At 42.8% G+C, this 11,007-nt stretch overlaps 8 protein-coding genes across 8 annotated transcripts; 4 read left to right on the forward strand and 4 right to left on the reverse strand.

Moving 5' to 3' along the window:
• Positions 1 to 138: 138 nt before the first annotated feature.
• Positions 139 to 312, forward strand: VCUG_02842 (uncharacterized protein; the record flags this gene model as incomplete). Its single annotated transcript, XM_008076054.1, has 1 exon — positions 139 to 312. The coding sequence occupies one exon, from the start codon at positions 139 to 141 to the stop codon at positions 310 to 312; it is 174 nt and encodes a 57-aa protein (XP_008074245.1).
• Positions 313 to 844: 532 nt separating this feature from the next.
• On the forward strand, positions 845 to 1,493 carry VCUG_01212 (peptidyl-tRNA hydrolase). The gene has a single exon (XM_008076039.1). It carries the CDS (start codon positions 903 to 905, stop codon positions 1,362 to 1,364), a length of 462 nt encoding a protein of 153 aa, XP_008074230.1. The 5' UTR covers positions 845 to 902; the 3' UTR covers positions 1,365 to 1,493.
• A 25-nt stretch (positions 1,494 to 1,518) lies between these two features.
• Positions 1,519 to 2,004, reverse strand: VCUG_01213 (uncharacterized protein; the record flags this gene model as incomplete). The annotated part of the gene is made up of 1 exon (XM_008076040.1): positions 1,519 to 2,004. One exon carries the CDS (start codon positions 2,002 to 2,004, stop codon positions 1,633 to 1,635), a length of 372 nt encoding a protein of 123 aa, XP_008074231.1. The 3' UTR covers positions 1,519 to 1,632.
• Positions 2,005 to 2,934: 930 nt separating this feature from the next.
• VCUG_01214 (diphthamide biosynthesis enzyme Dph1/Dph2 domain-containing protein) lies at positions 2,935 to 4,380 on the forward strand (the record flags this gene model as incomplete). Its single annotated transcript, XM_008076041.1, has 1 exon — positions 2,935 to 4,380. The coding sequence occupies one exon, from the start codon at positions 2,935 to 2,937 to the stop codon at positions 4,378 to 4,380; it is 1,446 nt and encodes a 481-aa protein (XP_008074232.1).
• Positions 4,381 to 4,736: 356 nt separating this feature from the next.
• Positions 4,737 to 5,828, reverse strand: VCUG_01215 (uncharacterized protein). Its single transcript, XM_008076042.1, has one exon. The coding sequence runs from the start codon at positions 5,537 to 5,539 to the stop codon at positions 4,757 to 4,759; it is 783 nt and encodes a 260-aa protein (XP_008074233.1). The 5' UTR covers positions 5,540 to 5,828; the 3' UTR covers positions 4,737 to 4,756.
• Positions 5,829 to 7,273: 1,445 nt separating this feature from the next.
• VCUG_01216 (uncharacterized protein) lies at positions 7,274 to 7,972 on the forward strand (the record flags this gene model as incomplete). Its single annotated transcript, XM_008076043.1, has 1 exon — positions 7,274 to 7,972. One exon carries the CDS (start codon positions 7,274 to 7,276, stop codon positions 7,952 to 7,954), a length of 681 nt encoding a protein of 226 aa, XP_008074234.1. The 3' UTR covers positions 7,955 to 7,972.
• Positions 7,973 to 8,480: 508 nt separating this feature from the next.
• Positions 8,481 to 9,043, reverse strand: VCUG_01217 (uncharacterized protein). Its single transcript, XM_008076044.1, has one exon. It carries the CDS (start codon positions 9,022 to 9,024, stop codon positions 8,515 to 8,517), a length of 510 nt encoding a protein of 169 aa, XP_008074235.1. The 5' UTR covers positions 9,025 to 9,043; the 3' UTR covers positions 8,481 to 8,514.
• Positions 9,044 to 9,437: 394 nt separating this feature from the next.
• VCUG_01218 (uncharacterized protein) lies at positions 9,438 to 9,716 on the reverse strand (the record flags this gene model as incomplete). The annotated part of the gene is made up of 1 exon (XM_008076045.1): positions 9,438 to 9,716. A coding segment is annotated over one exon (279 nt), but the record flags the coding sequence as incomplete, so codon positions are not given.
• Between the last annotated feature and the right edge of the window lie 1,291 nt (positions 9,717 to 11,007).

Consider the following 11,007-nt stretch of genomic DNA (forward strand, 5'->3'; position numbering starts at 1 on the left):
TATCGTTCTAACTACGCCATTGTTTTTGAGCGTTGCACTGAGCCGTGTGACCGGTGTGTTGGCTGGGTAAGGCTGAACAAACGCAATTCCGTTGAAAGTACAGAACCGTACGAATTTGCCACCCCCACACGAACAGGCATGAAAGAAAAGCGGAAGACCTTAAAAGATGTAACCAACAGCACTGTAAAGCTGAAGTACCCCAAAGAAATTGAAAACGGCTACGTAACGGATGATAGGGAGATTGTTGGCATGGTGGTCAGTGATGAGGAGTGTGGCGTGTTTATGTACGACGAGGTGAGTGATGGCGCGTAGTTGTGTATTAGGCTGGGGTGTTCTCATCACTTCGGGCCGTGTGTCAGAAACGAGCACGAGCGTATTAAAGGTGTTGAATTTGTATTTTAGAATTTAAATGTGAATGTTTAGCTATTGCTTGCCGTGTTGGCGGCATATTCATGATTAGGTGCATTTTATTGGTTCGTATTTAAGGTGCTGTTCCTTGCCAAGTAACACATTTGTTAAAGATGCGTTTTTATGCATTTTACCCGGCATTGCACAGCGAAGTTGTGCTTTATTCTGCGAACCACCTAACCCTAAAAAGACAATGCGTAAGCTGATTGGCCAGTTCATAAAAATAATAATTTTTGTACAAAGCCGTTTGCTCTCTTTGGTTTGAGTGATAAGACAGCATCCCTTGCAAAGCGGAGCATAAAAATATTTTCATCACTTCCCCTTCTCATCCTCACACCCCCTTCACACCCTTTTCACACCCTTTTCACACCCTTTTCACACCCTTTTCACACCCTTTTCACCCTCTTCTCACCCCCTTCTCGTCCTCACACCCCCTTCTTACACCCTTCACACCCCCTTCACTTCCCCTTATACACACTCAAATCGCTACCCCTATGTCACAAATCGATCATTCAATGTACAAACCGCTATTTCTAATTCTGCTGACCCTAAACATCTCCTTCCTGCTCTACAAGCTCATTCGTGCCATCATGCGCAGTACAAGGCGTAGATCGCCACCAAGCGATCTTGTGCTCGTTATAATAGTGAACAAGGACCTGAAAATGTCTAAGGGAAAGGTGATTGCACAGGTGGGCCATATGGTATCAAAGGTTGTTAGAAAGGCTGTGAATGTGGATGAGTGGGTGGACAATGGAGAGGCTAAGATTGTGCTGAAGGCTGGTTATGAGGAGATGAGGAGCATTGGACGGGGTGCGAAGAGTGCAGGAGTGCCTGTTAACAGCATTTATGACGCGGGGCGAACGCAGGTACCTGCTGGCAGTAACACCTTGATTGGTTTGGGGCCGTGGAGCAAAGCGGAAGTATCGGTTTATACAAAAGATTTGAAAATGTATTAGAACGGTTGTGGGCAGGGATAGGAGCTGCGTGCATAGTGGGCAGAGCTGGTGAAGTGCTACAAAATGCTGGCCGTGCTATCCGTTCATAGAACGGACCTAAAAATATTAAAAACGTTCTAAAAAGATAAATTAATCGAAAATAAGGAAAAGCGCATTACCGAACAATTCAAATGTTTGAAGGGCGCACCTCACACGTAGCGGTACCAATTTTAGTTGAAATTGCTCATTTATGACCGGGTAGTAAAATAACGCTCATCCCAAATTAAAATCAGCTTAAAACGTCCCAAAACTTACGACAGTAGCGCAGCATTGCTTGTCCCAATCTGCGCGCAAGAGCAGATACAAAGCCGATGATCGCTGACCCAGCAGCTTTGATCATGGATGCGGGACCGGTACCTGCTAGCTGCTTTTCTTGCGGTTCGCTCATGTCCTTAGTGTGTTCGTGCTCACACCCGTTCCTCTCCACTTCAGCACCTTCACATTCCAGCGACATTTCCTCATCGTTGTCCGAGCTGTCGAATCCTTTGCTCGTTTCATCAGGCCGTTTAAAACTATCGCTCGTGCTTATGCATGTGCCTGCCGTGCATGCAAACAGGCCGAAAAGCACAAGTCCTAGGACTGCAGCAGTTCTTGACAGCATGGACGGTTTATGCCCTCAGATTGAAATGGTTTATTTGTTTGACAGCCTGTCGTGCGATAGGACTGTCCGCAGAAACTGCAACAACCAAAAATAAGTAAACATTTCACCTCCTGCACTCATCTGTACGTCACGTAGTGCATTGCGCTAAGCTTAGCGGTACGGTTTCGCTTTGTTCGGCCACAGTGCACTGTAATTACCTTTTAATCGCCTCAAAGTGCCTGCTCGGTTCGGCACGTAGTAAATGCTGTTCTGCACTTCGATCGTTGCTCGTTTTATGCCGGTGCTTAGCCGCCGTGTCGAAACCTTTCATTCAGAAAATCATCACGAAATCACAAGCAACGGGACAGGCAGCGCTTAACCGCCACACCACGAACATAATTTGCAGGTGGTGCGCACTTCAAGCAGCAACTAAGTCTGCTGACCGGTCAATGAACGGTACACCCCGTTGTTGCACCAGATGTTTGTGTACTCAGCTTGAATGGCACAGCGCATCAATTCGGTTATCATCCCGGCGTTCAAACGTAGCCAGAAACGGTCACAGAACAGAGCGGTGCTCGGCATGGTAAATGCGGAGAGCACGTCCTTCTCTTTCTAATCGCTGATAATGTCAAAATATCAATTTATTGATTAAGCACGTTCCTGCGTTTATTTCAGGCCGGGTACGCTGCGCATATCCGTGCCAGGTGTTTGAGCGTGATGCATGATCAGCAGCGATGTACCAGCACTTTAATCCTATGCAGCGTACACGTGCCGTAATTAAATGATGGCACGTTCTATGGGGTGATTGCCATATCATGGTAATAATTTTCATTCTCTCTCCTCATTCTCTCCTCATTCTCTCTCCTCATTCTCTCTCCTCATTCCTCTCCTCATTCCTCTCCTCATTCTCTCTCCTCATTCTTTATATCACCCCTCCCAGCACCAACCCCAATGGTAAAACTATCAAAACCAATTACCCACTTTCCCAACCTCGCCCATCCCCTCTCTCTGCTACCTCCCAACTACAACTTCGAACTCAAAAAAGTGCTATCAACCATAGCACGCCACAACGTGCAAAAGGTGGGCCTGCAATTGCCGGATGGTCTGTTAAAGTACAGCACCATTCTGTCGGATGCAATTGAGGGTAACACCACAGCACGTGTGGTAACACTTGCTGATGTTGTTTATGGAGCGTGCTGCGTTGATACGGATGCGGATGTTGAGCTGATTGTGCATTATGGACATTCCTGTATTGTGGGATGTGGGGTGAAGGTGCTTTATGTTTTTGTGGACGTGTTTTTTGAGAGCGAACATTTGGAAGGAATGGTGGGACGGATGATTGAGGAGATGGGTGAAGAGGGCGGTAATGAGAAGGGTGAAGAGAAGGGTGAGGTGAAGGGTGAGGTGAAGGGTGAAGAGAAGGGTGAAGAGAAGGGTGAGGTGAAGGGTGAGGTGAAGGGTGAGGAGAAGGGTGAAGAGAAGGGTGAGGTGAAGGGTGAGGTGAAGGGTGAGGTGAAGGGTGAGGTGAAGGGTGAGGTGAAGGGTGAGGAGAAGGGTGAAGAGAAGGGTGAGGAGAGGGGTGAAGAGAGGGGTGAAGAGAGGGGTGAAGAGAGGGGTGAAGAGAGGGGTGAAGAGAGGGGTGAAGAGAGGGGTGAAGAGAATGGCAAGAAAATGATGAGCGAGGTGAATGGCAGATATGGGAACAAAGAGAAGGGTGGTAATAGCAATTCAACCACCTCTACCATCTTAAGCACTCCAACCACGTGTAACAAATCAATCACAGTGCTAGGAACAGTGCAATACCGCCACATCGTATACAAACTCAACAAAATGTTCAACCTGCCCACCTACCAGGTAAAGCCCCTAAGCACCGGGGAAGTGCTCGGCTGCACAAGTCCAAAGGTGCACACCCCCAACGTGGTGTTCATAAGCGATGGCCGTTTTCACCTCGAATCGCTGATGATCGCAAATCCAACCGTGCGATTCTTCCGGTACTGCCCGTTCAACAAGCGCATGTACCGCGAGCACTACGATCATGCACGTATGCACCGCGTACGTGCACAGCAGCGCTGTGCATTCATGCGCTCAAGAACAGTGGGCATAATTAACGGCACACTCGGTGCGCAGGGCAACAGCCGTATCGTGGACAACGTGCACGACGCGCTTGTACGTATGGGAAAGGAGGTGTACGTGTTTAATATGGAGGAGGTGAAGGAGAGCAATTTAAGGTTTCCGTTCGTTGAAGGGTACGTGCAGGTGTGCTGTCCACGGCTTAGCATCGATTGGGGGCATCTTTACGGCACGTTCATGCTGTGTGCGTATGAAGTGTTTAACGAGAGGATAAAGGAGATGGACTTCTACAGCAAGGAGGAGATAAGGCCGTGGAACAATCACTGATCAAGGATGAAGTGCAGGGTGCGATAATTTGGGCTGGTAGCGGAGTAAATGATCGTACTGGTCACCAACCTACAGCAATGCTGTGGTGCAAGCCTTCTCAACTCTTACCCCACCACTTCAAGCATCTGCCGAACAACTGCTCATTCATACGCCACATCCCCATCGCTCTATGCGCAATAAAATTATTTTTACATCTTCAGCCCACGCGTGAGTACAAAGAATGGAACGTAAGAAAATGAGCACAAAATACGCAATAAATGGTAAAAAAAACATTCATTTGGTAATGAGTGCGATTACCTGAATGGTTGTGTAATATGAACCTAACAAAAATGTTCTGACAGGTTCAACTTTTCAAAGGTACTTTTACTTAAATCTCCTATTCCTTCTTCTTAATTTCCTCCTTTTTGTTCTTATCACAGCAGCTCTTGCACTCTTCATCCTTGCATTCCTTGTTCTTACGCTCCTTCTCGTCCTTGCACACCTCGTCCTTGCACACTTTTCCCTTTGCATCGCATACTTTTCCCTTCTCATCCTTGCACACCTCGTCCTTGCATACTTTTCCCTTCTCATCGCATACTTTTCCCTTCTCGTCCTTGCACACTTTTCCCTTCTCGTCCTTGCACACTTCACCAGCACATACCTTTCCCTTCTCGTCCTTGCACACTTCACCAGCACATACCTTTCCTTTCTTCTCATCTTTAGTCACACTCTCTTCACCTTTCTTCATACCACTCACCTTACTACCCTTCTCTCCACTCCTCATCTCATCATCCTTCTTTCCCTGTCCACACGTGCCACAAATCGCTTCCTTATCCTTCTTATCCGCACATAACTCAATAATGCGAACATTCTTCAACTGATTAGCAATATCACTTCCTCTCTTGAAAACAAGCGAGAACCCGCCATCCTTAGCCACGCACACCGGTTCCTTAATCTTGAACGGTAACGTACCCTCAATGCATCCCGAAACAGCACACGCATACCAACCGCCATCCTTTTCATTTTCATATCCTCTGGCGTATTTTATGCGGTAAGAATTATCCGTGTATTGCAGCATTACGTCCTTCATGGTGACATGCTCAGGGAGTGTTATGTCGATGGTGAGTTTGTCTTTTTCAACTTTTTCTTTCTTGTGAGCGCTTGATGGTTTTATATGCATGGGTTGCACTCGTTCTTTTTCTATTTATAGGGAAGTAAAGGAGAAAGGTTTGATGTGTCATTGGTGAGATGATAAAAAGGTACTGATAGTGAAAAGGGAGTGATGTTAGCATCACTTGTTGTAGAACAATGCAATAAATGGTATTATGTTTGTTATGGCAGATCATATCATTATATACTGCCATTTTCATTATAATGGTAATATTCCCATTTAAGTAATACTATTCCAATTATAGTATTGTTCCTACTACAGCGGTACGATATAACCATTCCATACCAATCAAAAGCAGTTCCTGCCACAATTAATCATTTCAATCTATAAATAGAACATTATTTCTTTTTGAACTTCTAACCATAACCGAATGTATTACAGCTATTGCAAGAAGATGATGGTATAACACGTACTATTCATTACAAGTACGAGCAATGAACTGCTCTTCCTCGTTAATCTATTGTGATACGGTGTGGTATTTCTAATTACTTGGACAGGTAAGTAAAGTATTGGCAATGATTAGGAGTACCTAATCATTACAGCAACACGCCATCTACACCAAAACATGTTTAAAGGGACTGAAAAACACCAATAAAATCATCAATACTAAGATATGCACTAATAAAGGTATTACCCTCTATTTGAGATCATTCCCTGCACCAATACATTGTTGATGCTCTTTTATATCACCGTGACTGCTCCTTTTTAACGTAGTACCGTTTTTACATACGGTGACAATTATCGTGTGATTGGAGATAAGTAAATACACAAAGTGGTAACAAATCTACCCTACCATATCAACAACATAAATTGTATTAAGTAGCATGAATGTGCTCTACTCATACAAATGAGTAGAATACACCGATAGGTACATTCATATAGATCATGATGAGTGTACGTAAAGCCTTACTAACTTTCTGTTACTCACAATCAGACATCACGTGATTTGTAATACCGGTAAGGGTGCACTGCTGTTATGATACGTACTCTTAGTGTGAGCTAATTATGAGTGATAGATTTTCCTGTAAATCATTTCGATATTTTATCTTGATAAATGGTTCTATGCTGTTATTTGTTATGTAGAGCGTGTACTGTTGCGAAAGAAACGAATCTTTCCAAACAAATACCAAATTGAACAACATTCTATTCTAACAATTGTTGTATGGACTGTCTTCTTTGAAGTACTGTTACTCAACTTTAACGATTATTGTTCAAACACTGGTTCATTGTACGTATTGATAATGTGGCACCAGCATTGTTTAGAGAGACTGTGGTGTACAAGGATGTATGATTTGATGTGTTGCTGTTTTACCATTGTATATATTTTTGATGGCATTGTCGTAATGTGATAATTATTGCTGTTCTGTTATAGCATATGTCTTTGATAACATCATCTTTGCGTATTACTTAATGATAAAATACAGCATAGTAGTACGTGTTGATGCGTTATTATTGTGTGTACCGCTATGATCAATGTATTGCTTTATGATAATTCTATTAATACGTGTTAACAATGTTTGCATTAAGCGGAGTAATACGTGCCTGTAAATGCCGTATACTTCCTTGAAATCGTATTTTGAAACCGTTCAATAACAGTTTATAGTACCGCTATTAAAATGCACTGCTTGCAACACTTAATTCACGTTGCACCAGCATCACGTCAGCAATAACACCCCCATTCAAAATACGTACCTTTTGCTCCACCAACACTTTATCATAAAAATTTTTGTACCCTAAAAATAAATGGCAATAAAAGCAGACAATAAGAAGCTGCACAAAGCATCAAAAAAGCAATCTAAGAAGAAAGAGAAGGACTCATTCACCAAAAAAGAGACATATAACCTGACTGTGCCATCGTCTATGTTCATGACAACAAACGTGGGTACAACCATACTAACGAAGCAGAGTACGGCGGCAATAACGGAACGAAAGCTGCGTGGTCGTGTGTTTGAGGTGAATCAGGGTGAATTGCAGGGTGATGGCACGTTCCGCAAGTACAAGTTCGTATGTACTAAGCTGGTGGGCAGGGACCTGAAGGGCGTGTTCAACGGCATGGAACTTACCACCGATAAGCAGAAAGGGATAGTACGAAAGTGGCACACGCTGATTGAAGCTGTTTCGGACGTAACAACAAGCGATGATGTCAAGCTGCGTATATTTACCGTTGCGGTCACGAAAAAGTCTGCAGCATTGACTAAAAAGCACTGCTATGCGAAAAGCAGTCAGGTCAAGGAAATACGCAAGGCAATGTTTGATGTCGTAAAGGAAGAGATGGATGGGCAGAGCGTGGTTGAGATTGTCAAGAAGATCGCAAGTGATAAAATTGATAAAAGGATAGAGGAGATGGGCAGTTTGATCTATCCGCTGCAAAACTGCTTTGTTAGCAAGGTTAAGGTGCTGAAGAGGCCCAAGGAAGAGGAATAAAGGATCGTTAGTTATAAATGCGCAGTGCTTGTCTTTTTATACTTTTTTTGAAAAGCGTTCTAGACCGCATTAATATTTTATTTATTTAAACAAGCTTATTACGCATAAACAGTAACATTATAGTAGCACTGTTGCTGTGTATTACCGATTTAATAGTAATGTTTGAGGTCGTACCGCTAATTTAATTACGTTTATTATGAGCGTACTGATCAGGTGTTATCTCTCCACTGATCAAATATGCATAAATTACGCATACCCATTCTGATGATTACGTTCTACAGCACGGTATAAGAACGGCATGTGAAGTACGCATCAAATGGTGGATAATACCGGAATGTAGGTTGAACAAAACGTACCAATTTAAGTATAGTACGGTGTGTAGAACAAGATATAAAATACGTATCGATTTACGTTCTGTACCGTGCAATGCACCATGACAGCGTGTAGAAGGCTAACACAATAGTGGTAACCCTGAAAATGAACAGAAAAACATACGAAACCATAAAAAACAAATATTTTAAATGCATAACCGAATAAGAATATTTATGCACTAACACCGATCATTCCTTCCAATTTCCTTCGATGTATTCGTTGCACTTGATAGCAGCCATGCAACCACTTCCTATGGCAATAATTGCTTCATCACCACCACATGTAAACACGCTATGCATGTTTACGCCGATATCATGGTCAATTATCAATGCCAAGCATTTTTCTCCATTTACCCTCAACACTTTGTCATTTATGCGCTGTTCATTTTCCACCTCGTCTACCCCATACGCATCCACACCATCCTCATCTACCTTACCCTCATCATCCACCCCATTTCCCGTAACAACCTCAACGCTCTCAACCACACGCATTTCCACCCCAAATCGTTCCAATTGTGCACGCATCAAACATCCAAATTTATCCTTCGTCATACCGGGCAGCCCAGCAATCTTTTCGTAATTTCTTATGTTGTACGTAACGGAGGGCATTAAAAGAACAGGTTTGTGATTTGCTGTTGCGGTGTACAGCGCAGCTGTGTATGCTGCTGGTGAACTACCGATTATTATCACTTTATGCATGCGAGGGGGTAAAGTAAGAGGGTGGTGTTTTGTTTTTGTGGTTTGTGTTGAATGCGTTTATTTAAAGAACAGAACTTGTGCATTGCATAAATTTATGCATTACATCCTTCTACGTAAGTCAGAACCTGCAGCACAATACGATACCGCACGGTCACAAGCTGCAGTTTATATCAGCCATTAACTTAACGGCCACTTTTTTTCATTTTCTATATTTGTGGTAATACATTGTTAAAAGCGCAATCATAGTGTTATCGTAATAATGATTTTAATGATTTACTAGCAGTGCTATCCCGTTTTTCAAAACGGGTGTATGAATGGATAGTATACCAAAATAGCGCTTTTGAATACAACTGCAACATCAGGTCATTCCTTTCTACTAACTGTTTTGTGGTTACAAAATCAATAAATCACTTTCATTCCAGTAGCTCATTGTACACAACATTTCTTGTGTATACTTTACCATTCTCACGCTTTCCTTGGTGTCCATTGTCAGCAACATACACCCTTAGACCGTTTGCATAGTGCACTCTCCACAGAGCTACATACAACTGACCATGCACAGAGACAGAGCTGTGCAGATAAACACCTACCTTGTCAAATGACTGGCCCTGTGACTTGTGGATTGTCATCGCAAACGAAAGAAGAGCCAGAAACTGTCTTCTCTTGAGTATGAATGGCAGCTGTGTTTCGCTGAATATCATCGCGATCTCGCCCGTTGTAGGAACATTGTACCTGTTCATGTCACGATGAATGTTCTTGTTGAACACCACATTCACCATCAACATATTTCCTTCACGCACTGCATTTCTCTCAACTTCAGCATACGGGTTGACTTCTCTTATTGTCCTGTCAAGATTGTGTAGTATTGCTCTGTCACACTTCTCATTTGCAGGATTTCTCGATCTCAGATCTGTGGCATCGTTTGTATCAATCACATACAACTGCGAGTATCTCCTGTTAGTGTTTTCAAGCGGGTTTATGTTGTATGTGTTGTGGTAGACCTGACCATGCACCTTGAAGAAATACACTCCTCGTGTGAATTGCTCCACATTTGCACCCATTGACGCAAACGACAGGGCACTGTTGTACGATCGTATATTGGTCTTGAAGTTTTTATGATCGCTGCTTGCTGTATCGGTGAACAGCGATCTGAGATACTCTGGATAGCTATCTCGTGGTGTGTAGGCTAGCTTGCCGAAGTGACAGCAGCTCTTGTACGCACGTCTACGGTGAGCCTCGTCTTTAAAGTGCATTGCCATACAATTTGCACAAATATGGTTGAGCTCACCAGCATAGTGCTCGGCTGTTTCACTTTGTACATGATAGCCGTTACTATCAGTACTTTCATCAGATCCATCGCCACCGGCAAGACGATCATCTGATGACTGATCATCGTGATGAGATTTGTCACTGCACTCACCCATGAAAGTGATGCTGTCCTTATGGCTATGTAAACCACTTTTTGTATCACCTTGGTTTTGGTTGTTCACCAAACCATTAGTGTTTAGTTTATTTTTATTTTCAATCTTCAGTTTTTCCTGCTCCATTGCCAACTTGTATTTGGAAATTAACTTCTGAAAATTACTACATTTATTTTAAATTCCTCGACTTCCTTTTTAATCGACGTTACATTTTTGCCACTCTTCATCTTGTCGATCCAAGTCTCCATAATAAATTTTTGCAGCCTTGTAAACGGCTTAGCAAATGGTTTAACAACAGCTTCCTTGATGGAAGAAGATGATTTATCAGAAGAATTATAATTTTTAAAAGTGTGTGCAAACTTTCGGCTTCCACCTCGGCTACACCACTTGGTGTGCCCGTTTACTTTTTTTGTTTTTTTGTTATTTTTATTTTTTACTGTTTTTTTGGTTTTATATTTTTTTTTAGAACATGCACAATACCGAAGTGCTTTTTTAAGAACTGTGCACGGAGCACAGGAACATTTTGCAGACTCTCGTAGGTCCGATCAATAAATAAAGCTTT

This window comes from Vavraia culicis (assembly GCF_000192795.1).
Source record: "Vavraia culicis subsp. floridensis unplaced genomic scaffold supercont1.17, whole genome shotgun sequence".
NCBI lineage: Eukaryota > Fungi > Microsporidia > Pleistophoridae > Vavraia > Vavraia culicis.

Bases quoted from the DNA above. Each gene is read 5' to 3' on its own strand.
- VCUG_01212 (XM_008076039.1), top strand. From the start codon at position 903: ATGTCACAAATCGATCATTCAATGTACAAACCGCTATTTCTAATTCTG.
- VCUG_01215 (XM_008076042.1), bottom strand. From the start codon at position 5,539: ATGCATATAAAACCATCAAGCGCTCACAAGAAAGAAAAAGTTGAAAAA.
- VCUG_01217 (XM_008076044.1), bottom strand. From the start codon at position 9,024: ATGCATAAAGTGATAATAATCGGTAGTTCACCAGCAGCATACACAGCT.